Source organism: Stegodyphus dumicola, chromosome 12, assembly GCF_044657685.1.
Source record: "Stegodyphus dumicola isolate Sdum_Otavi_A_Nest chromosome 12, ASM4465768v1".
Lineage (NCBI taxonomy): Eukaryota > Metazoa > Arthropoda > Arachnida > Araneae > Eresidae > Stegodyphus > Stegodyphus dumicola.
Window position 1 is genome coordinate 103,075,952 of NC_140779.1, and position 26,578 is coordinate 103,102,529.

General features: G+C 31.0%; 2 protein-coding genes across 4 annotated transcripts in view; one reads left to right on the plus strand and one right to left on the minus strand.

Annotated features, from left to right (window-relative positions):
* LOC118186782 (uncharacterized) overlaps positions 1–4,230 on the plus strand; it is a 43,049-nt gene extending 38,819 nt beyond the window's left edge. Inside the window, exons 10-11 of one of the 2 annotated variants that reach the window (XM_035356924.2) lie at positions 774–873; positions 1,721–4,230. In XM_035356924.2, coding sequence (XP_035212815.1) covers positions 774–873; positions 1,721–4,096 — 2,476 coding nt within the window. In that variant the 3' untranslated portion in view covers positions 4,097–4,230. The remainder of the gene's footprint in view (positions 1–773; positions 874–1,720) is intronic. The other variant, XM_035356925.2, reaches the window with a different exon arrangement.
* Positions 4,231–16,229: 11,999 nt separating this feature from the next.
* PolH (DNA polymerase eta) overlaps positions 16,230–26,578 on the minus strand; it is a 29,355-nt gene continuing 19,006 nt past the window's right edge. For both annotated transcript variants that reach the window (XM_035356921.2, XM_035356922.2), the window contains exons 6-11: positions 23,680–23,783; positions 21,884–22,003; positions 21,671–21,794; positions 18,483–18,548; positions 17,651–17,823; positions 16,230–17,565 (exon numbers count right to left, since the gene is read on the minus strand). In XM_035356921.2, the coding sequence (XP_035212812.1) occupies positions 16,521–17,565; positions 17,651–17,823; positions 18,483–18,548; positions 21,671–21,794; positions 21,884–22,003; positions 23,680–23,783 (1,632 nt within the window). In that variant the 3' untranslated portion in view covers positions 16,230–16,520. The remainder of the gene's footprint in view (positions 17,566–17,650; positions 17,824–18,482; positions 18,549–21,670; positions 21,795–21,883; positions 22,004–23,679; positions 23,784–26,578) is intronic.

Below are 26,578 nucleotides of genomic sequence, written 5' to 3' on the forward strand. Positions count from 1 at the left end.
TTTTAATAGTGCTTTTTTAGTAAATATATTAAAAATACTTATTTTAATAATATGTATATCTTTAAAATATGAGTGGCAGCCGCCACTGCCAAGTGGTAAAGTTGCTGAACACTGGCAGTTTGACCTGGATTTGATTCTAGGCAAACAGGCTGACTGCATGGGTATTTTTATGGTTTTCCTCATGTGTAGCATAGCTACAAGCCAGTTTTCTGTAATCAAATAAACCAAACCTTAAAATATATGTGACTGTTATATTAGTAAAATAAAAATGTCTGAAGAAATTGTATTCCTATCTTAATGTTAATTACATAATAACTTCTAGGAAATGTGAAGGCTGATGTCAGTTGCATAAGTAAAGACTAGAATTTATTTAGTTTCCATTTCTGATATGTTTTCAAATTTTTTGATTGATCTTAAAAAGCCATTGTAATATATTTACTGGAATGCGTACAAGCCTCACATTTTTTAAAATATGACATCTACTAGATTCATATTAATGAAAAATTCAAAATTATAAAGGGGAAAAACTGCAAATAAAGTAGCAATTTTATCATATTAAATAGAAAATTCTACATATATTTTTCAAAATCAAACCATACAAAACATTTTTGTATTTAACTGTGTAATAACTCGTTACACAGTCATCTAAGCAATATGCAAATTATAAATTTAGGTTATGAATGAAAAGTGCTTTATATTAATATAAATGTTTTTTGGGTTAAATTATTCTGATATATTGGACTAAAATCAGTATTTTTCCCCCCTTCTTGTAGATTAAAATCTTGCAAAACAAGCCAAGAGCAAAGCCAGCTGTTGCATGCTGATAATGATAATTTTGATCATTTAAAGACAAAGGAAAATTTGACACAGCTTGTAAGTTTATATACATTTCCTTACTGTCATAAACAATGGCCTGCACACTGGTATTTTGTATAAAAATAATTATATAATATTTAGAAATTTAGCTTTTGTTATATCTGATTTAAATTTCATAGTATTTATACATTGATGTATTTGTTTAACTGATACCTAGTTGAAATTACTTAAAGTAATAGGTTAAAATGTTAGGTATTTACATATTGATGCAGCCACTTTTTTTCAAAGCAATGGCAACTTATAATCCCCCCAAATTATATAAGTATGTATTTTACATTTTAATTAAGTACTTTTTGTGAAAATTAATTGATAAACTTACAAACAGCTTTTTGTTCCAGTAATTTTGTGTTGATCATTGTCGGAGTACATTCTGTCGTATTTCAAAATCAAATTAATGGCGGAAAATAAAATATGCCTACCTGGTTTTCTATGGGTTTTTATTGATCACCCGTGCTGTATTGAGTAACATCTTAAATATCAGCATTGCAAACCATATTCCTTTGGTTGCAATTGACTGTGTATGTAATTTCTTGAAAACATGTATGTAGTTTCCTTGAAATGGTGATAATGAAAAATTGTGGAAGTAATAATGAAATTTAAAAAAAAATTACTAATTAGTTTAATAATATTTATTAATAAATATGCAAATATAAAAAGACAAAGATACTTAAAAACTTTTTAGAATCCTATTTAGCATTGCTAAGTGTAATTATAAAGAAATTAGAAATAGACACTTTGAAGTGAACTCTTATTAAATTGTTTTATGTTTATAGATGCAGTGCTGTTATGTATTTCTGTATGAATAATTTTATTCAGTTTTAGGTATGTATCTTATATTTTATAGTATATCTTACAGGAGGTTACAATTTATAATAAAACTCAGACTGAAAGACTGCCAGAGTCAGATCTAGCTACCGAAGCAACTGGAAAACAAGATGTTACATTGAATTCTCCAAAAAATACATCAAACAACTTTCTGACAGTCCCAGAAAGATCTTTTTCACCTCCAAGTTCTTCTCCTTATAATTTGCGATCAGGCACCCTTTTTGAAATGCCTGTTAATGGAATCAAGTTTTCAAATGAATTGAAGCTTGAAGTTGCTTTTGACAGTATCAGGAAATCAAAAGAACGAAAATATTCTAGAAGGCAGTCCATTTTAAGTGTATCAGCAGATAATACACCAATAAAAAGACGTACTAGTTGTAGAGTGAAGACTTTTGTGTCAGATGGGAATATTAGAAGACACGAAAAAAATGATAATCTTGCACAAGGTAATGCCAAAAGTAATAGCCCTAATCTTTTTAAATACAACTATAATAATGGTAACAATACTAGGGTAAATGGAACCTGTGAAGGTATTTTGCTTGAAAGTAATAGAATAAAGAGCTGTGCTACTGAAATAATTAGTGAGCAGAAAAATGTCACTATTTCTTCCCCATGTAAAACTGTGTTAAAAAATAATTTGGAAATCCCAAAGAATAATGTGTCGGAAGCATATAAAGCATATCACAAGCCTACTATATCAAGACAAGAAGCATTCATCATAAAGACCAACAAAGAGAAGAGATCAGGAAATGAGACTTCTGAAGTTAAAATTACTGATACAAATAATCATGCACGTGCTACAGAAAATGAAGGTGAAAGGCTGTCTCTTCAAGAAGGCATTAATAGAGGCTTAGATTCTGATAAATTTCTTATAAATGAGAATAAAAATGACTCTTGTGCAACTAGTGTACGAACACCTGAAACTAGGCGATCGAAAAGAAAATGCAGAAATGGATCTATTGTTAGAGGTCGTCCAAACACCGTCAAGACAGGATTAAGATCTGATGCATGCCAGCGCTTCAACAATGAATCTATACTTCTAGAAAAGCAAAGTGCCTTTTTGGATGCAGAAAAAACTTTGGATCCACGTGCTAATGGAATAAATGTGCATGCTGAACAAAATGATCTTAATATTTCATTGCTTCAAAAAACAGAAAACTTAACTTTATCACATAATATTGCGCCTGAAATTTTAATCACTTTATCCAATTGTGATGACTCACTAAATAAGCGTAATAAATTCGATAAAGATACTAAAATATCGAATGATATAATTAAAGAAGACAATTTGAAAACAAAAGATTATGTTCGAAAACCCAGCAACTCGGATAGCAAAGTGTATCATCTGAGAAAAGAGAATCTTCGACGTTTTAGAAATTCTTTACCTGATACTGTTTCAAAACCTAGTTTTGTAAATTTTAAATGCCAGTCAATTAATGAAACTGATATAAATAAATCACAGTCCGATCAGACTTTTGTAACGTGTGAAGATATACTCACTGGTATTCCAACTCCAGATTCAAGTTTTAATAAAGACTTAGTGTTCAAAACACCAAATATAAATAATTCCAGTACAAATTCTATAACTTGGATGAGTGGGAAAACATTTTTAAGCTCTCTTTCTACTCCTCAAGATAATACTGGCAACAAAAGAGAAAGTATTGCTATGATTTTGAGAAATAACCCTGGTCATGTGCAAGCGAAAGTGAGTTTGTATGATCATAAAGCTAAATACAGTGCAAGTTCTACTCCAATCAAAAATCTGCATAATGCAGAAAAGTTTTCTGATTCAAATGCATGTCCAAAACGAACATTATCACAGAAAAAACACAGATCAGTGTCTCATTCAAAAAGCTGCAATTCAAATTCTAAATCAAATACTGGGAAAACCACTGCATCTAAAATTCGTAAATCACCAGTACCTCCACCACCAAAATTTGCAATTAATATTTCAGATGCATCTTCTCCAAAAAGTAATTTCCCATTAAAAGAATTAACAAACATAAGTTTGGAAGCTAAGGAAAATCTTTCTTTTGAGAAGAACAGTCGTAATACCCCAGTGAAGGACTTATCTGCTGCTCTTTCAGAAACTGATTCGCATGATTATAGCATTTCAAAACTAAAAAGAAATTCTTATTCAGGTCATTCTCCATATTACATACATCGAAGAGTATCAAGATCTGAGAGTTCACCAGTGTTTTTAAATTTAAACAAGAGGAGATCTTGCCGTTCACAGGAATTTTCAAAAAGTCCATCACTTTTAACAGTTGTAGGTAATGAGAATGATTCAGAAATGTTAAGTCCTGAACATCCATGCACAGTTTCACAAAACAGTTATCTAAGTGAAAGACTAATATCTGATCAGAAGACTGATGAATGGCAATGTGATATATAAATTCTCTAAATTTATTTTATCTGTTTAATATTGCTTTTATTTTAATTTTAGTAATGTTTATTGTATGAACAAGGAAATATTTTATGACCTGTAACTGAATTCAAATAAACTGATATTTTTATATGATTGAAAAATGATTTAATTCTATTTTATAAAAAATAAAACAGTTAGAAAATATATCGTGATCCATTGGTTAAAATGATACTGATTTTGAAAATTTATTTCATGCTGAATTAACTAAAACAGCCATGAAAACATTTAAATTTTACCATGAACTTAAAATATTTTAAATATTGTACAAGTTTAAAAATGTATTTCCAAAGGAAAAACTACTTTTTAGTCAAAAAGTTTTTTTACATAATTGAAATCTAAGGATAAAATTTCTGAGCATAGTTATTGCTTATTTTGGACACAGTACATGTTAAACGATCCATTATTTTCCTATATGGTTGAAATTAAATTTTCTATTTCCTGTCTGCCCAGCAGGTAAAATACAGCAAACAGGGATCATTGTGGTCCAGATATAGCTGGAATTGAGGATTTTTTTTAAATTTTCAAATCCAGATTTTCCAGATTTATGAAATACAGACTAATTAGCTTTCTCAAATTTAATTTTAGAACAAATATATCATTCAGATATTGTAAAAAAAATTATTTTTAGACTTCCTAGACCATGTTCGTAGATTGTATAATCCTTCTGATAAAATTATTAAGGATAATTTATGAAATGACTGGATAGCTTACCATAATTCTTTGTATTTCATGAATCATTTTCTTTTTAGCAATTCCCCATCTCCAACCCTGTCAGTATGCATGCTTAAAGTTCTAATCAAATCCTGAAGGGATTAAGTAAAAAGCCAATGTCTCTGCCAAAATGTCTTGCTGATTTTACTGAACTTCTAATTGTTAACCCTTTCCGGCATGCTACCTTTTTAAAGTTGGAATTTTGATTTAAAAAAAGGTAAGCAGTCTAATTAGCCTAGAGGAGTACAGAAGTAAAATTTTGTGAAGATACCACTTATCGTTTTAATTCTGTGGGTGTGTCTAAAGTAGGCACACTGATTGAATGGAGCTTCGAAAAGAGTGCTGATGAGATCCAGAGAAACAAAGAATACATACTCTCAGTTGTCCTAAATTACCGGTGAGCCCGGTCTGGGTACACCTAGGGTTCGCTGTTTGATTTTAGGCAAGATTTTTAAGGTAAAAATTTAAAACTAATATCGAATAAGGAGATTAGCATACAGCCAAAAAAATAACATAGAAATTTCTTTTCAAACAATTCCTTTTATACCTAAAAAAATCTGGAAGATTTCTTTGAAAAATGAGGGTCTTAAAAAACTAAACATGGCTAAAATATATGGACTGGTTTGTGTTGAGCTGCCATCTACTATAAATAAAGAAAGTTCAGAGTAACCTATAAATCCTTTTTTTCATTCAATTTTTCTGTGCGTATAGAAGGAAATTTTTAGGTGTGTTCAGACCGGACACACTGTGCCGCAAGGCGTTAAAGAAAAATATAAACACAACCAGTTCCCGGGACTGAACCTACCCCCTTCCATGAAAAGCAAGCTAAACTTAGTAATTATTTTTTAAAATGCTAAGAGACCAAAATGATAGACAATTGTGTGAAATGATGTAATGAATCATAAATTAATTTTAATCAATTTAAAAAAGAATTAGACTTCTTCCTTATGAAATTGTTAAAAAAATATGTGTATGCATATCTATATATATATGGATTTCACATTAATATTTTTAATTATTTGAAATTTTGTAGGATTTTTATTCCATGGCAGTTTGCAGCTTTTTGAAATGGGGTTACTATAACTTCTCAATAAATTAATGCTCAATTAACATCAAGTCTGTTAATTTTGCTTTTTGAAGTTACTAAAAACAGTTGCATTTATTTTGAAAATAGCAATCCAGTTATGTATGTAATGTAGGTATGCTTGCATCTTTTTAATTGTAAATTTTAAGCAATTAATCTTGGATATTTATGAAAGGTAAAAACAAAATTTTTAATATTGGTAAATTTAGTCTTCAGAACATTTACTTATGGATATACTTTTAAGCAATAAGAGCAGTGGAGAGGAGGATTGATAAGAAAACATATTTTCTCTTGGAACAGTCGAGAAATGCATGCAGTAAGAAGAATTACAAAGTTACATAATCTCAAAACTGGAAAAGTGCATCTGTCTTTTTTTTTTTTATTTTATTTAGGTTAGGTTAGGTTATTTAATTACGACAAAGCCTCAAGGGCTATCTGCCTAAGGGAAGGGATGCCTTCGTGGAGGACTTTCTAAGGGGAACTGGCTCGTATACACGTTACACATGGGGAAAACACCCATGCAGCCAGCCCGTTCGCGGGATTCGAACCTTGGACTGAACTAACAGTGTTCAGTGACTTTACCGCTCAGCCACTGGTGGGCATTCTTTTATTTAGGAAAAGTGAATTATTTTTATGGCTGAGGTAGGGCTGAAACACCTTGTGACCAGTAGCCTTGATTTTTTTTAAAGAAAGAAAGATTGTGTAAATAGTTTAATGCTTATGAAAGATTTCATGATAAGTGCACTTCTTTCTTATTAATAGAAATTAGTTACAAATATTTATAAAGTTTTCTATAAATTTTTGACAGTTTATGATATGAGAAAGGTCTTACTCCCCTTGTCAAATTGACTAAACGAAGAATGGTCCAATTTGTGCAATTAAACTGAAGCTAATTCATCATAGGAAAGTAGATTATGCAATTAAACTGAAGATCATGGGAAAGTAAAATCACCCACGAAAAATGAAAAAGTTATCTGTCTTGGGACAGATAACTTTTGCATTTTTTATGGGTGATTTTATAAAAGTAAATTATATTATTATATATATCTATGGGGAAAATTTAACTTCATGCAATCCATTCACTAGAAAGAAACCAAATTTAATTCAGTATAACAAAATATTTCAGCAGAAAAAAAAAATTGCTTCATTATTTAATGGATAAATAGATGTGAAAGTTTTTACCAATGACTGGAACATTTATATTAATTCTGGTTAGGAGAGAGCATGGGATTAAAAAAAATTACATAAGCATAGCAAAAAGATAACTGACATGTTGATGTATTTGTATTAAAACTTGCTTATGCATATAAATAATATAGTGATATACATATCACCTGCTGTATATAATAATCTTTTATTGCGTTACTTTTCAAATTAAATATTCTTACCTAATTATATCAAGAATAATAAGATAAGTTTCTACCAGTAGATGTTAGGTTTCAAAATTTTGTGGCCAATGTAAAATTAATGTATGATAAGGGTCTGAAAATAAATGAAATTTAAAAGTTTTATATGCACAAAACTTGAATATTCTTATGGTCTGTCTGAAAAATACAAGGTCTGCCCCAAAATTAATGCAGCAATTTTTTTTTTTAAAGAAATTTATTAAATCGATTCGTACAATTAATATTCTTCGAAATACATCCCTCCTGCTTTAACACACTTGTTCCAATGTGATTTCCATGCTTTATATGCATCCTGAAGTCCGTCACAGGAATGTCTTTTAGTAACTTCATCATAGCCACCTTGATGTTCTCCAGGGTCCTTTAATGCTGTCCTTTGAGGGATTTTTTTTTAAACTTCGGGAACAAAAAGAAGTTGGGTGGGGGGACAAATGGTTCTGAAGCAACGCAAAAGTCTTTGGCATTTTCTTAAGTTTGAAACAAAACTTTATCTCATATCACTGCTCGAGAGTTTTTTCCATCTTTTCAGCGGAGCACTCACATAAGGGTTCACTGAAACAGGCACTGTGACTCTCCAGGAGCTCGGAGTCGAATGCTGCTGGTTGTGCTGTGTTCCAAGACTCTATTCACTCTTCAATGCAAGTGGCAACACTGTGCGATGGATAGTTGCAGCAGAAAAAAATGGGCGTATTACTTTCGGGACAGACCTTATATTAAATTGAAAATCAAAAGATAAATTTAAAAATGAGACAATTCTAATAAGATTTAAAATTATTTAATTACATGAAATTTGCAAGAAATATATACATTAAAAATGTCTTAATTTTTAAAAACATTTGAATTTTATATATTAAAACCAAATATAAGAGATGTGTGACACATGCAGTGTTGCCAGAAACTTTTTAACTAATGTAGTAAAAGAAGATGTGTTTTTTGTAAAAAGTCGTAAATGACGTCAGAGATCATGTGATTTTTGTGACATCATAGTTAAACATGCCCACATGACCTCTGATGTCATCACAAACTTATCGTTTATTGGTTCCATAAGTTACAAAAACTGAAATTTGCCCCTAAAATGAAAGAAAAAAATTACAGGATCTGTAGCCAATAAAATATATATTACCTATAATGACTTACATGCTAAGACATACACATAAAAAAAGAAAACGAGACTAAGTTCATAACTTATATTGATATAACTAGGGTGAATGTGTGCAACTGCATTCTGCTAGAAAAATGTTGCTAGATTAGACTAATTGATTGCTAGTCTTTTTTATTACTTAGCTTTAATGACAGTTTTAAAACTGTATTCATTTTCAATTGCTTAAATATCCATTTCCCTTTTTTCATTTATTTCGTATTGGACTAGCTGATTCATCATTGTGTGTTTTATGTAATAGTGGATGGTGAAACATTTGGACAAATGTGGAGCACTGACTTTTCTTGTAGATTTCAGCACTGTTGGCAAGCAAGGAGTTTAATGGCCAATGTAACTGGCATTTGACAAATAAAAAAAAATTCTTTTTTTTAATTAATTCTCATTTAATTTAGGTTTCTATTTTTAAATTAATTTGGGGATATCCATTCTTAAGAGATTCCTCATGTTTAGACTTAGTGCTTTTATATTAAATTTTTTAAGTTGGCAGTCATTGTTTTTTTGCTTAATAGTGAACCTTTTAATTGAGGAGTGCATTTCAGTGAGTTTTCCATTCTGCATGGTGCATTCGTTTCAGATTCTGATTACTTAAGAAAGCCTTCTTCTTTCACTGTTAAATTTATTTGTGTTGTTTAGAAAAATGCTGTTGCTTTGATTTTTAAGTCATTTTGATTGCTTAGTTTTTAGCAATATTATAATCAGGAGTATAAATTTCATTTTTTTTCTGTTTGGGTACCCGATATATGGCACGCAAGCTACAAGTTCTTTTGTTTGATTTATTATCACCACAGAACTAGGGGAGGGGAACTGACTTAGGTTCAGAAAACTTTTTTCCCCCTTTCCTTACTCCTTTCTTGTTTTACTAGCATCGGGTTGTGCAGCCTTATAAAGGAAAGCCCACATGTAAATCAGATTGCCAAATGCCAACTTCTATTTAAGCCTAAATGAACTGTTTTTTTTTAATATAAATAATTCTTAAAATTGATACATTATTTTAACATCAAAGCATTTTACAATATATTAAAAAATCTTTGAAGTTGCAAAAAAGTAGCATAATAAAATGATGGATGTTACAAAAATTAAAATTTTAGTAGCACCCGTTTTTCAAAAGTCGCAAATTTGCGAAAAAGCGCATGATCTGGCAACACTGGATATATGTACAAAAGGACTCTTGCAATAAATTAATGTACTTACACAATTAATTCTTTGTGATGTTATCACCTTCAAAGTAGTCCCCTTCTGAATTCGGTCCTGCCATTGGTGGTAACATTCCTGGAACGAGATTTCGGGAAGGCCGTTCAGAAGATTCTATGTTTTCGCTCAAACATCTTTAACTGAGGTAAAATGGGTTCCCTGTATATAAGATTTAATTTTAGGAGGCAAAAATATCATGTAGAGCCAAATCTCATCAATAAAGTGGATGTTCCATCACAGTATTGTCTTTTTGACTGTGATGTTCCATAGTCAAAAACTGCTTGACAAACCTTATGAGCAGGTGCACCAACCATCCATTACTCCATATTTCTAGTCTTTTTTTTCCCTAACTTTTTCACAAGGTCTTTTTAGTACTTCACTGTAGTACTGCTGAGTAACAGAGACTAGTGGGAACTCGCTCAATCATGAGTATTTCCTTAATATCAGAGAACACAATCAACATTGCCTTGAATTTAGATTGCTTCACTAGAAACTTGATTCTGGTTTTACGTTAGACATTTTTCTAGCAGAATGCAGTTGCACACATTCACCCTAGTTATATCAATATAAGTTATGAACTTAGTCTCGTTTTCTTTTTTTATGTGTATGTCTTAGCATGTAAGTCATTATAGGTAATATATATTTTATTGGCTGCAGATCCTGTAATTTTTTCTTTCATTTTAGGAGCAAATTTCAGTTTTTGTATTGCTTTTTTAAATATAAGATTTTTTATTTATAATGTAACAGCTCACATTTAGCTATTTTCATTAATTTATGAAACTGAAAAATTAAACCCTGAAGAATAATAGTCAGATGTAGCTTTGTAATATTTCCATATGCAAATTACAATAACCAAGGCAAAGGAATGATACTGTATTATTGCTTGTGGAACCAATCAAGAGTTTTCTTTAACAGCCTTGGTTTGGTTTGCCATTCAGTTGAGAAAATGATTCATATGATACCTATTGCAATCTCTAGCCTCCCATCTTTTATTAAATGTTTTATTTATTAAAATAATGCATTATGTTATGTGTCGATAATGTTTGTTTTTTGCAAGCAGTAAATATGATTATTTCTACATATTATTTTAGGGGATTTACTAATTTTTTTGGAGGGGAAGGGGGCAAAAATTTTCATTGGCAAAATTACTGAAGAACAAAAATAAACAAGTAATGATGGAACATAAAGTAAATGTTTTAAAACATTCTTCCCTGCTCTTACCAGAGCCTCAGAGAATACCTTATAGAGCCTGACACATGTAGTGTGAGTTCATATAGTTCTCCACATGAGAAGGATCTGAAAGGAGGAAAAGAATTGAGCCTCCTTGCCTTTGCAGTAGTTATCTGGATTGAAAATACCAAGAGAAAGGTGACATCTTGGGAAGGCATGTTGTGCAGGGGGTTGCAATGCATATGGCTAAACCAAAAACATGAATGAGATACATAGCTGGTCAATACTATTTGCAGGTTCAAAGTTATATATTGTAGCATTCACAGAGATTAAAATATGAATAAGTAGCTTATATACATTATGTACAGGTGAGTATTGTCCTTAATAAAGCCAGACGGAAACCAGTAAAATGTATCCAAGACAAACTTTATGAAGGAAAATGTGAATAGTTAGTGCCAAAATAAACTATTTGAAAGAAATACTTTCAGCAGAGCTGGATTAAACTATTAAGAAAAATAAGCGGGAAAATGGGTGCAACAAAAATTTCTCATAGCTGGTTTTACCATAATTATGTAGTGCAGCTAAACCTAGAGAGAGAAAAAACTGGTGTAAACATATGTGGGGCACCAAAATCCTCGAAGTGCTTAAAACTCCTGAAATTATTAATATAGCCCAGACTTCCAGTGTGCTTCTACATTTAGAAAACTTAAAAACGAGTTGGTTGACAATGCTTTTTGACAGTTTTCAGCAAGAATATCAAAGGGATGTTTCAGTTAATTGCTAAGCTTTGGAAGAGATGTTACATTCAGTAGGCAACAAATGGGTGTGCTATTGTAAAAAAGTACCATGGAATGCATTACATAGGTGCTTATTATATTAAACTCCCAGCAATATAAAAAAAGTTCCTATACAAAATTGAGCTAGACTTTAATTTTCTGGTGACAGGGCAAAAACTCGCTACCGCTCAGAAAATCATGATCTTTGGATGCAAGTAAATGTGACAATAATTGTTGCTAAATTCCTGTGCCATGGGAATTCTTAAACTTCCTCTTTTTGCAATTACGAACTTAAAGAAAGAATCTGAATACAGTCAGCTTCGAATAAAGTACAAGAAAAAAGATATATACACTAAGAAGAAAAATATAAAAGAATACAAATATAGAAAATATATAATAACTAAGAAAAAAGATATACTATACAAGAAAAAAATTGTTTATTGTAGAAAGATGGTAAAGTTACTATCTTAAATCATCAGCTTAATAAAAAATTGACTATAAAAAGAAAAATTAATAGCGTAATAGCAGTGCAGTACATATACAGTATTTGCAAATTGTTTTTTTCCACAACAAAACAGTGTGTAATTTTGAATTGGTAAATATTGTAGATTGAAAAACAAAAAATTCTTGCATATATTTTTAAGCAAGTTGAAACTCAATAACATTATTCAAATTCTCTTCAAAATACTGTTATTTTGTACCATTTATAACTTAGTTTCTTCATTTCTAATTATATTTATTCTTCCATATTTGTGCTGTATTCTTTTTGTTTCAACAAAATTTAATTATCCTTGCATTATCTATGATTTTGGGTTAACCATGGATATCATCCCTGCTGAATAAGGAATCTATTATATTATGTGATTATCACATTAAATAACCATATTTTACAGAAAACTGTAAATAGGATGGCATTCCCAGTTTTAGTCTGATTAATCGGAAGCTGAATGTATATCATTTCATACTGTATGATACCATAGGGCAGTGGTCTCAAACTCACAGCCATTTCCAATCATGCATTTGTTGCAAATATGGTGTTTATAACTTTGGACATAATATGCATGACTGCTATTGAAGGAAAAAAGATATTGTTGTGTTTCTGCATGGGTTTACAGATTTGGAGTGATTAATGACAACACTTGCTGAAGAATGAAAACACAATTTACTAGCCAGTATTACTCAGGACAGTTCCAACCATTCGGTCCTCTACCAAATTTTACACTAAAGTTAGCGAAGAAGTTTAGTGTAACATTTTTTAGAAGAGTGTTTTCCAAACACTTCTGACGACCACAGAACACTCACCACTTATCTTAAAAATCACACAGTTGAACACTACCTCATCAATGCATAACACAAAAAACCAATCAAAGTTGTAATTCGAAGACTACAGATCGACATGGATACCATAGAAATTAGTGACATTACTTCATCCTACCCCAAAAAATGATTTTTAGAAAACCCAATCTGTGTAAATTTTAGTAATTCTCATCCCGCGTCATCGTGGTTGTTTAAAATTCCCCAAACCCGAAACAACTAATGCAAATCAATCAAAAAAAATCATACTCTGAAGCAGTTCTAAATAAAGCACAAGAAATCAAAACCTCAGCAGCCAGAAATTAACTTAAATCAGTCTAACCGTATTCCCACCACATCCAAATCCAATCATATTAAAAAATTTCCAAACAACTCTCCGTCAGCCTTCCTAGAATTTTTCAATGCAATTAAAGAACTTGAATCAATTTTCAGCATTCCTTTCAATATTAACACTACTTATCAACCAAAAACTAAATGTGTTAAGAAATGCAAATACAAAAAATATATATATATAAAAAAAGAAAAAAAATTATGTATTATTTCTATTGCTTGAAGAATCAAATAACTCAAACACTAATTAATTGGTTATTTTAATAAATAGTTAACTCGTCAATCATCTATTATTTGTAATTTTCAGTAATTATCTTAAATTGTTAATAACTCTCATCTAGCAGGTTAACCCCTCCCCTTACTTTCGGCTACCTTTTCAAAATTGGCAATGAAAAGAACTCCCTCCCTCTTGCACACTGAAGAACTCTCGCCCACCTATCATCACCTTTCTCCTCTTTGGCCAAAGACTGCTCTTACTCCTCCCCAGACTCAAGATCTTCCTGGAATGGTCATTAGATGGCACCACGTATGCTGCTCTTCCCAAGTTCTCCACCAGCTACTCACTCAGCTTTAACTAGCCTTCAGAAGTGGATATCATTTGCCTGTCCTTGGTGCTTATTTTTAGAATTCTTGTCAACAACATCGACTTACTTGTTCACGTTAATTTTGGACTTGCATTTGATTTTTCTAGTATTATGCTCGTCAACATTTGAAAAATGTTGCTCTTACTGGGATAGTTTTTAACCGGTTGCCCATTTCCACTGAACCTTCGGTTCACTGACGACAGTTCCAAAACACATTTACAGTCGCCAAAAACTACGAGAAGCTTGCTGAAACAATCGGTGACACAGCTTTCAGGCTACAATGGTGGAGAGAGCTTTACGGCAAAACACTCGACTCATTTCAGTCATTCTCGAGACTCTACACACTGCATTCGACGATAAGCTTTAGAGTACAGCTTCCGACTTGGTTCGGTTATTCTCAGAGCTCAACACACTCAAGATAAAACTCTAATGGATAAAAGATAAATGGGGTACTAACTCACTATCATCTAAGAGACTCTCAATGCACTCACCGACCAACTCGACTGACAATCAACTTGATAGACTGTGAGACGCTGACTATAAGTCATTCACTGCATACACAGGCAGTTTATATAGCTTTTGGGCTGCCTTCAAGAACATTCTGGTCCAAACCGATAAGAATTCGTTCTAGAAGGTTCTCCATCTGTCTATGGCATATCGCCAAATATGGAAACCATGCCTTCCCTTGCCACTTTTTAGCAACCCTAAACTTGCTTTGCAGGGAAACTATCTTACCGCAGCTGGGCATTTCTTAAAAATATAATGGTCTTCTCTCTGTCACTGCATGCTTGTATAGGAATAGGTAGAACATTAGAATTTTATCATTGGTCATGCAGATATCGTCCTGCCCATACTAACTATGCAGTTTGCCCCCTACTCAGAAAGAACACTCGGAGGGGGGAGTCCAAGCATTTCCTACCTCTCTTACCCTACAACTAACCTCTTGAGAGGATTTCATGTCGGTGTATATGGAGTGTCCTTTCCATACAGATGCCATATGCTTACAAATATAAATACTTTCTATAAATTCAAACTCGGGTCCATTGGTATGGCAGTCAAGGTCACTAATCAGTATACCAGCTGCCACATGACTAGGATAAGATGAGAGACTTTTCCACATTGGTACAATTAGTAAATTTAGCTCGACACTTATAATGCTATATTATTCACAAATTCCTGGCTAAGGGTAAGTTATTTGGTGTTTAATTCAGTGTACTGAAATTATTTGAAATAAATGCCAGTTTAAAATTTAACATTTTGCTGTTTAATATGTTTGAACTATAAAGCATAACCAATAGATTTCTTGCAGGTACCAACATTTAAACTTCAGACAGAAAGTAAACAAATTTGAATTCTGTGTTATTATTATTAATATTGTTAGAAATGTACAGGTGTGGTGATGTCTTCACCCCCGCAAAGCAGTTTTAGGGTTGCCATAAAATACCAAAAGAAGACAAGGTTGCCACATTTGGCGAGAAATCACTAATTTGGTGACAAAATTGGCGATATACCATGGACGGTTGGAGAATCTTCTGGAACGAATTCTTACCAGTTTAGCCCAGAATGTTCTCGAACACAAGCTGAAAACTATATAAACCCTGCTGGCCTTCAGTCAGTGAGAGTGTGTGCCTTGTCTAGTGAGCTGATAGTCAGTCATTGAGCGAGTGTCTCGTGCTGAGTTGGTTGTCGAGTGCATCGAAGAGACTCTTAGTGTATCGCGGTTAGTGCATTGTCGACAGAGTGCATCAAGCTCCAGGAACGACTGAACCAAAAAGTCAGGAGCTGTGCTCTGTGCATTGCGAGTTGTAGTGTGGAGAGTCTCGAGAGTACGTTGAGCTCCGGGAACGGCTAAACTGAAGAGTCGGGAGCTGTGCTCTGGTGCTTTGCAGTGAAGCTGTCTCCACCGTGATAGCTTGATAACCTGAAAGCTGTGTCGCTGATTGTGTCAGCATGTTTATAGTAGATTTTCGACGACTGTAAGTGACTTTGGAGCTATCCTGATTAATACTGTCTAATTAAAGTGTGTTTCAATATTCCATCAGGTAGTATTGACATTATTCACTCCAAATCCACATAAACCCTGTACGAACGTGAAGGAAGAAAATAACATAACAACTGGTGTCAGAAAAGAAAACGCAACAATGTTTTAATAATATTCAGCAAGTGAAATTTAAAATTTGGTTTAATTTTTTTGTTTTGCTAAAAAATATTTAGGCCCATCAGCTACTTTAAGATTGTGCATTCATTCGGCCCACAGGCAATTTGAGTTCAAGACCACTACCATAGGGTACTTAAGTGGAGGTGTTATTGGTTTAAAGCTTTATATACATAATATAGAATTATCACAACTGATTTTTCTACCAATTAAATGAGAGACATAGTTTAGCAATTTTTATTGTTTTGTATTTACAATATTCACATGCTTTTTATCGTTACATATTTGTCTTTTTACAACATCCAATTAAAAAAAGGATTGATATACAATATGACATATAAATACTCCCCCCACAATATTTAGAGTCTATTTAGACTTTAGAGTTATCTATAAATGATTTAAAAAATAGATACATTATAATTATTAATAATCATATTTTTAGTTTAAAAATCACCAGTTATGATATTTATAATTATGTCAATCATGATTAGTATGACCAATAAAATTTAAAAACTCAAGATTTAATAAAAGCATCAAGAGTATTGCTTTGCACAGAAACTTTTTTAGACTTAGACAAAGATTTTGATGAATTTTTCCTTTTAGTCATAGTTTTTTTAGAATTCTGTCCAACACTTTTACAAAAATTTGTAGAATTTTTGCGTTTTGATGCAAGTTCTTGTGCAAATTCATTAGACAAATCTAAAGCTACATGATAATCTAAATGTTCTTCATCTTCCCAAATTGGAATATGCTGATTACATTTATCACATATTTTAGTTAACTCTGGATCCAAATCTGAATATGGATCATTATTAGATGAAAGTGAATATTCACCAGTTTCAGTAAAAAGACCACGAGAGCTAGAACCAGATTCCTGTCTTACAGTACCTGAAGAGAAAGAAATGTCAAAAGAAATTTTGTCCTTGCCGGAATTACTTTTATTGTCTAATGTGCTTGTATTTGATGAATGCTGAACTTGCTTGCTGGAAATACGCTCTTCAAGTTTTCTTGCAAAAAAACCTTTCACATATTTAGAGTTACTAGCAGCAGGTTCTGGTTCTTGTAATTTAGATGCACTTTCTTGAATTTCTTCATTTTTTAATTCAAATTCTGTCCTATCATGAGATGTAAACCTGATATTATTTTCTGTGCCACCATCAGAATCATTCTGATCAATATCGGAAAAATTATTTTCTATTTGATTTTGAAATTTGTTGTTTATGCTCATACTATCTATGTTGCTACTACTTGCATTATCATTATTAACTACTTTAGTGAAAAAGCTTGAAATAGTCTTTTTAGGAGATAATACAGTATAATTCAAATCAGAATTGGATGAGGTTATCACACTGGCGTCAGGAGGGTTGAAACTTTTGTTTTCATTTGTATCACTAGCCACTGAAGTGTTAGCTGCTTCAGGTATCTCATCGGTAATACTTTTTACATTTTCACCAGTCTGTTTGGTATTCACAAAAAAAGACTGTATATCACTTGTGCTGTTATCAATTTTATCTTCAAATTTACTTGCTGACATGGACAAACTATTAATTGCTGGTGACCTATTAAAAAATTTAAAGCTATAGAGCAAAATTCATTTCATTTAAAAACTAAACAATTTATGCACACTAAAACTGCTTTGTTTACCACTGATCACTTGAAGCAGGAGCAGTATTCAACTTCTGAATTGTAATGAGTGCATCATGCGCCAGTCTTTGTGCTTTGTAAATATGAATAGGACAAGATCTTGAAATGACTGAATATCCACTACTCCCACGAATTCGAGCTGTTACAGTTAGCAAACGAGCAATTCTTCGATTCTAGGAGAGGAAATAATCTTAAAACAGTTACAATTAATCACAGATCAACTTTCAATTATATACGAGTTTAACTGCATGGTGATATACTTATTTTAGCAAATTTAATGAATCTTTATTTCAAAAAATATTTCTTTTTCTTTTTTTTTAATATTACACGTAAACATACAACATTAGACCAATTACTTAACAAATCCAAATTTTATCTTTTTAACACCAACATTTAGTTATTACTTAATTAACTGATGATAAATATTTCCATTAAAATAATAATAAAAAGAGTACTTTCTGATTATTCATACCTACACCAAAGCAGCAGCAAATTTACTGATGACTAATTTTTCTGAAGGCAGTAGCCATTTTGAAAATGGTGGTTTACTAACATTTTCATAAAAGAACAATAAATCAGTAAAATTAAAAATGTAAGAATTGTTAAAACAGTCAACTTTTTTGTGAAATCCTTTTTTTAATAGACAATGATCTGTTTTCATTAAAAAAAAAAAAAGAATTGCACAAATTTGGCATCCGCACATCAGCTTTGTGCACCAGCCAAAACACACATGTGATACATACATTTATGAGTTGCCACATAAATACTTTTTCTCGATGATTTTTCAGTGAGGGTGCACATAATCAGAAAGTACCTAAAGAACTATACTAACATTTTCTTGATCTTTCAGCAGTCTTTCTTCCACTTCACTTGCCAGCTGTGTTAACCAGTGAGTAACCTAAATTATAAACTAATAGTGAATAGCAAATATTTTGAAAAACCTGCATAATTTATTTATACTCACAGATATAAATAAGTATACAAAATGAAACAGCATTTTAGCATTCATTAATAAGCACCAATACAAAACTTAAAATACAAATTTAAAATTCTTGTAAAATATGTATTTTTAAGAATGCATATAAATTTAAAAAAAGTATTTTACTTATAATTCACAAGTATTCAATCAGCAACAACAAATATGGTACTTTTGCATTTTGTATTCTATTTTAAAAATACCTAAATCAAATATTTTGCAAAAGGTTTGACAAAGTCAAGAAATTAAGTTATTGTTTTAGAAATTAATAAAAACAAAAGAGGAAAATAGCAGCAACTGGCTAGCTGTTGAAAATAAAAATTATATTAATGGACGCTAAGCTTTCATTTTAGGTGAGTTATAACAACTTTTTAGCATCGGAGGTGCTATTAGTCTCGAACTTTCCCTTTCTGTCCATATCACTTTACAAATTGTTGCCATGTTATCACCATTTATTATCTTTAAAGAAATTTAATAAATAAAAAATCTATGCATGTATCGTGGGAAAACGATATCAGCCAGGGACATCAAATTAAGAATACTGGTAGTTCTTTCCCTGGAAGTGCAAATTTTGAAATTCAATTTTTTTTAATTATTTATTCTAGATTTTGTTACAAATTTAATGAATTTTTGACTAACAAACTCTGCAATCTGAAAACGAGCAGTGGCAATAGTGTTTGAAATAAAAAATTTTTATCTTTTAATCAACAAACTTGCCTATTTGAAAGCACTGTTTGCCAATGCTGGAAATAAAATGATTTTATCTTATAATTATTTAAAATGCTTTCATCTTCCCCAGGCTACATTAGTTTTTTTAAGCCTAAGATATTTAACTTTAACATTACACTACCTGGATTCACAAAAATCATTACATAAATTTTCTTCTTTTATGATAACTATTTTAGGTAGCTGGCCACACAAGCAGCTAGTTTTTAAAGAAATAGCATAGCAAATATAAGAAAATGTATGGCAACAGTAAAACTCTTATCCGCATTTGCAATTTTGCTATTGAATTTCATGTGGTGTAAATGCAAAGAATGTGAAACTTAACAAATAAAAGTTAAAAAAACACAAAAAGTTAATAATAAAAAGACAGAAAAGTTATGTAAATCAATTTGGATTCAAAATTCATCATTGGAATGATGAACTACGAAAAGACTGACAAAAATAGAAAAATGCATGGCAACAGTTTATCAGGAATTCTAAACATATGATGCTTTTAAAAATTTTGTAATTTTGCTATAAAAATTTATGTGGCATAAGTGTGAAGAAAGCAACATTTATTAATAAAGCTAAAAGGGGGGGGGTTGTGTTAACAGGAGTGGGTCCAAGACATAGACAAGATTAGTAAATTGCGAGCTTAGCAACAACATAAAAAAAACCTTAACAAATCCTCTGGTGCTACATTAAAAGTGGATCCATTCCGATTTTCTTTCTTTTTTTAAAATTTTCACTCCATAGTTTTTTTAGTATATGGCATGTACTGTCACTTCATGTAGCAATATTATGAAAAATAACACAATTCTATATCAACATATTTACTGTCACCAGTAACTTCAGTGAGCTCTATTCAGGCTATTCAATCATTAGTGATTGCAACAGAACAACAAACACTGGAATGTACTACTTGTTCTTTCAGGACTGATGGTGGCTTGAGTCTGATAATCCTTGACAATTAACAGCACAACTTTGCCACATGGTGACACTGTAGTCTGTTACACAATTTACATATATAAGAAAAGTTGTTTTAGCTATGAAATTATTATACTTTAAATGATGATAAAAGCTTTAATACTGATAATTGAACTGTTGAAAAATGCAGAATTTTGAAAGGAAAAAAATATATTTGTCCTCCTTTTAGTGGTAACTTTTAGCAGAAAAGCTGTTATTAACAATAAATTTTCCTAAATAATTACATGCATGATAAATCTTTTGTATGACCCAATTTTAAAAATTTTAATAGTATACAATTTAATAAAATATTTCGCATACAAAAAAAAATCTTAAATTGCAATTATGTCTTCTTTCTTACTGGCAACATACTAGTAACATCCATATATATATCACACGTTCAGATTGTTACAGTTAGAAGCAAAAAACAGTCAAAGTATAAATATATACTTTGACTACACAGTTTATGCACATGTGACAATTCGTACAAGTAAACATACATATTTTATTGTTCTTTTTAAAAATGTAAAATATCCACCTAGTATTAATGAATAGTCAGCTGAAATAACACAAGATGGCAAATGTATCAAAAGAAAAAGTTCTGAAATCAACAATTAAAGTATACTAATATCGTTTAAAACACTAATTTTTTGGGAAGCAATAACAATGGACAATCTGCAAGCTTGGAAAAGTCGTTATTCTTTCTTTACAGAATGCTCAGTCGTCAGCCTCCTCTGCCCCACAAGAAAAAAAAAAAAAGACGTACGATATTTGACGACATATAAGACGCACCCTTATTTAAAAGGCCACACACATGTAGATGTAGAAAAAGTTATGTGTGTCTAGATCTTTATCTGGGCTAAAAATAGCATTCAGTATTGAAAGTTAACCTGTGTCCTTCACGTATAAGACGCAGGTAACTTTTTTGAGACCAAATTTAGGAAAAAAAAATGCGTCTTATATGTCGTCAAATACAATATTTATTTTCATACATCATATCAATTCTCTCCCAGAATATTGATTCCTGACTGCAAAGTTCTAATACATATTTATTTCATAAAAAATTTTTAATCTGGTTAATTACATGCGTCATCATGTTTCATAAAATTTTGTGTTTAATTATATGTCTCATCAAACATTCATAAGCTAAAATTACTGTATCTTCATCAGAATAAAATACACACACTTGTGAAATGGCATCTAGCAACCATTTTTCATTAGACTAAATAAATGAAGTTAGAAGAACACAAAATAAAAAAATTCTACATGATGATGTACAAGTCCCGACTCAAACAGCATACATATAAAAAAAGAAACTCTAACAATGCACTATTTATACATTCAAGAAACAAAGTTGAAATCTAGATGTATACTTGATCTTTAGTACAAAGGGCTCCTTTCCCAGGAAAGTTTTTGCCACAACCGATAGACTTGGGCAACTGCCTCGAAATCACAGGTTCATTTTCGATTCCCCGAGAGATATTATACAACCAACACCTTCAAAAAAAAAAAAAAAAAAAAAAAACTTTAATTTTTTAAACATATTAACTTTTAAGGAAACAACAAAATCAACAATAATTACTTACCCAGTTTTTTCTCCAAATGCATTAATAAATTGTGATTTTGATATTTTGAACAAATCTCCCATTGTTTTGGCATTGAACTTTTTAGTCACTTCTTCACCTAGTTTCCCTCCAAGATTTCGGCTACATTAAAAATCAATATATTAAAGAAAAATTTAAACCTGTAAATCTCTACATATAGTAAAGATCTCTACATATAGTAGTATAGAGTCTGTGGGTGTGTGTCTTTCGTTCGCGCTGCGCGTAAGCTAATAGACCCACGGCTACGAAATTTGGTACATAAGTGCATTTAGACAAGAGCCAGTGCAACTCGAAGCGATTTTTTTCAAAATTAGAATTTTTTTTAATTTTATGTTTTGTGACGAAGTCGTGTCATTTTGAGACATAATGGGCTATAGGAAAGCGAGATTTTATTCTACGCACTCCATTTTCACATTGTCATGAAATGTAGGCACTTAGCTATTTTACGAACTTAAAATAAATTTCGTGTTTCAATAAATCGATTAAATATAAATTTATTTAACAAAGGGAGCTTAACACCTTTTCAACGGGATTTCTTCTGAAAACGTTTATGTTTAAAAATGTACAGTTTATTTTTCTTTGATTTTTGGACACGTTAAACTTTCATCCTTGTGACTGCTTTTACAAAAAGAATTTTGGAAAAATTACAATATTTTGTATTTTTAAAGAATTTTTTAAATGAAGCTTCCGAGTACATTTCTCACATCTCACATCTTTAAAAATGTGATTTTGGCAACAGATTTCCTGTCTTATTGTTGTTGATAGATTTTTGATGAAATTGCATAATTTTGAATAGTTTCATTCTTTTAGAAATAAGGGTTTGGCAACAATTTTTCATCGTATTTCTTATGTCACTGTTTTTAAGAGATTGGCATATTTCATTGTCATTTATATATATATATAATACATTTTTATTGATTTTTTAAGTTGTTCTGCAGAGTAAAATTCTACGCGGAATTTTAAGTTTTTTGAGCTGCTTTCATGTTATTTTTTGCTTATTTCACTGTTTGTAAGATATTGAAAAGTTTTGCATGATCTTTTTTTCTTCAACGGAAAGTTGGTTAATTTTTTTATTAGGATAATTAATATTTGTATTAAGGGATATATCTTATTTCATGGTAATTTTTTTCTCTTGAAAATATAAGATAAAATATCATTAATTATACTTTGCTTTTCAGAATTTTTTGTTTTTTGTATTCTTTTATGTTATTTATGGCTCATTTCACTGTTTTTAAGATATTGAAAAGTTTTGAGTGAATTTTTTAGGAAACAAAATTCTTAACCTCCTTTATACCATCTGAGTTCTTAAGATTTTGCAAAGGGAAGTTGGTTAATTTATTTATTAGGATAATTAATATTTAAGGGATATTGCTTATTTCATTGTAATTTTGTTATACATAATAACTTTTATTTTATGAAGTTGTTCTGCAGAGTAAAATTCTACGCAGGTTTTAAATTTAACGTTTGGTGTTCCCTTCAGCCATTTTTTTTTTTTTTTTTGGTACATTTAAAAGCCAGACGAAGGCTTGCAGCGAAGCTGCTAGTACATAAGTAAACCTAAAAAATAAAGCTAATTTTATAAAAATATAGAGATACAATAAAAATACATTTAAAAGAAAAGTACTTTCTTCAGTTTCATGTACGATGATACACTTACAAATATTTCTTAAAGAATTACAGTTCATTATTAAATGTTTTCAATCATACTGAAAATAATATTCTATTACAAATTTTTAAATAAACAAAGAATTTGAAAACACTGTAATAATTATACTGACACCTTGCTGACTTTTATAGTATTATACAGTAACTGAACTGATGACTGAGGCAGGATTGTTTGTTTGTTAGGTTTATGCAGACCACATGACAACTTTGCAAGCATCTAAGAAAAATTGAAAAACATATAATTATTAATTCTTAGTATACAGTTTTAAAAATCATCAAATAAAATTAATAAGCTGCACAATACATTTTCAGGATAAAAGTAAGTTATAATTTTTCTACTTATGTGTTAATGAAGAAGGATTGGCTACTTTGGTGGTTAACTGATACAATTAATTTTTCTTTATTTTTGAAAGTAAATATTTGGCAGTTACTTCTAAAAAAGCTTCTGAGGTTTTTTACCCTGAGCTACAGCTTTCTGCTGCCAGATGAACTACGTTCAACTTATGCTGGTGTCTTGCGGCAACCTTGTTGTGGTATTTTTGAAGAACTCGGTACTCACTTGATATATATACAGTACAAAGTCCGAAATCCAGACCGGTCGGGACTTCAGCGATTCCAGATAATAGATCATCAATTTAAAACTTCCAAGATGGCATGCAGAAATTATACAATTAAAAATATGAAAGAGAGAACAATTATGATCTAAAGAGTATCAAAATTTACAAAAAAAAAAAAAAAAAAAAAAAAAGGCTTAACATTTATTTGTTTACTTTATTAAACATTTCTTCCAATGTAAGTTGTTTAAGATGCTTCCACAAAAAATTCCTTTTTCTTTTTTCTTGTGTCATATACAGTGGACTTTCCAATGGCATACTCTTTGCATAATTTTGAGACGAATATGCCTTTATCCGTTTTTTTGCAGCAATTCCATTTTTTGTTTAATGGACATCGAAATATGGTTTTGCTTTGTAGATCCTTTGGCAACTCTTTTCAACATACTCTAAGTTCAAGCTCAGTTTTTATAAAATTGCCGTAATAATAACAGTCTGCAAAAAATAATAAGCTGGATCAAATTAGAAGATCAGGGAGCAGCGCAGTCTGCTACATTAATTGAAATGCCTTAGAACAGTAAAGATAATTTTAGCCTAGCTTGATAGCATCCATTATACATTATTGGCTGTGTATCACAAGATTGGTGACAAAAGCCAAGTTGTTTTGCTAAATTTTGTCTTGCTCCCATCATGTACTGAATTAAGCCTGAATTGCATTAGTTTAGTTATTTATTAAACTAATACATCATTATTATTATCATTTCATGCACATGCTTCAAACTAATCCGAGTTCTGAATAACTAAACTCCCACATATACTTAAGGCTTTGGCCGGCACTCAATACTGCCTAGTGCAGTCTCAACGGGTCCTAAATTCTGCTACAAAGCGCTTTCCTAAGTTCTAAATTTCCACCGTGCCTAAACTTTAGATCCCAGTGCTTTCCCTAAATCATAAAAACTTCTCATCCCTTAATTTCGCTGCTTGGTGCTTCCCCAAATTCCAAAAATTTCGTCTTCCTAAATCCTGCTGTCCGATGCCGACATATTTTGTCACCGCTTCTGGATTTACGGTGAATAACATATCAGTTCTTCTTAATTAAAATAGCACTAAATGTAATCTTTTGACCTATGAGTTTCATTAACAAAATCTATTTTTAGCATATGAAAAAAAAATTTTGTTGAATATTTCCTCGTTAACATTTAAAAATATATAATCATCGCCAAGCGTAAAGTTAGCATAAAAGGTTGCCATACTCTTGTTATTCAATTAATAACATAAAAAATAAGTTTAGACATCACTGCATGAGTTATTACTCAAGCTGTTATGTATTGATAAACATGCAGTGATGAAAGCAAAATATAATAAATAATGACTCGCCAGGTCAGTATCAGAGATATAAAATAGGTGAATGTTTCGGTTTGAGATGATAGTAAATACTCAGCTACGGAGCCAAATTATTAATCTCCCAAATTTATGCTTACATGATTGTTTTTCCATAACGAGGTATTTTATTTAGTGCCCAAGTGAAATTAAGAATTGGAATTTTAAGTGAAAATCTCCATATGTTTTATTATGGAAGGAAAAATCACATGTGCATGTGTAAAGCATTAATAATATAATAATAAAAAAAAAAGTTTGTGATTTAAGGTCCAGATTTCGGACTTTGTACTGTACAACATTATTATCAACCATGTTGAGTTCTTCCATGCAAAACCAGTTGCTGACTTGCATTCCCACAGATTCCAGGTCTTTTGAATATCACCATTCACTCTTTCATTGACTCTGATAAAACTTCATTTCATGCAAATTGGAACATTGACGGTTACTCAGCAATATATGATTACTATTGTAAGAAACTAATAGCATCACCTTCTATTGGATGCCATGTCTCTGCAATTCTATATGAGCAGACATGTAATAATATTATATAACTACAGAGATGCTCTGTTGGCATATGAGAGAACTTTGTGTAGAGTCGTGAAAAAAAACCACATCTGTAATGGTCTGTTTTGTGTTATGTAAAAGTACTGCAGTCACGAGAGTCTTCCATCTGAAAATATTACTTATTATTAAATGTATGTGCTACAGTTCCTTGCTTACAGTTAATTATTTTTTTAATAGTGTAACCATACATAGTCATTATTTGGTACATCCTATCGATCATAATCGAACTATTAACTTTAAAAAAAAATTCTTCTTAAAATGTGCAACATCATAGAGTTGCAATACCGATTAATTTGCGTTATAAAGCCAAAGTTGGTAAATATTAGCTTTTTTGGGGGGGGGGGATTTTGATTTTTTCTCCATTAGCATGTAAATATCATACTTTTTTTTAAAACTTTTATAGAAAGCTTTTTAACCACTTATTAAATTTATAAAATAAGCCACTTATCAAAATATGAATGTAGTAATATACACTTTATAAAGCTTTACATTTTATATTACCCATGTGAAAATTTTA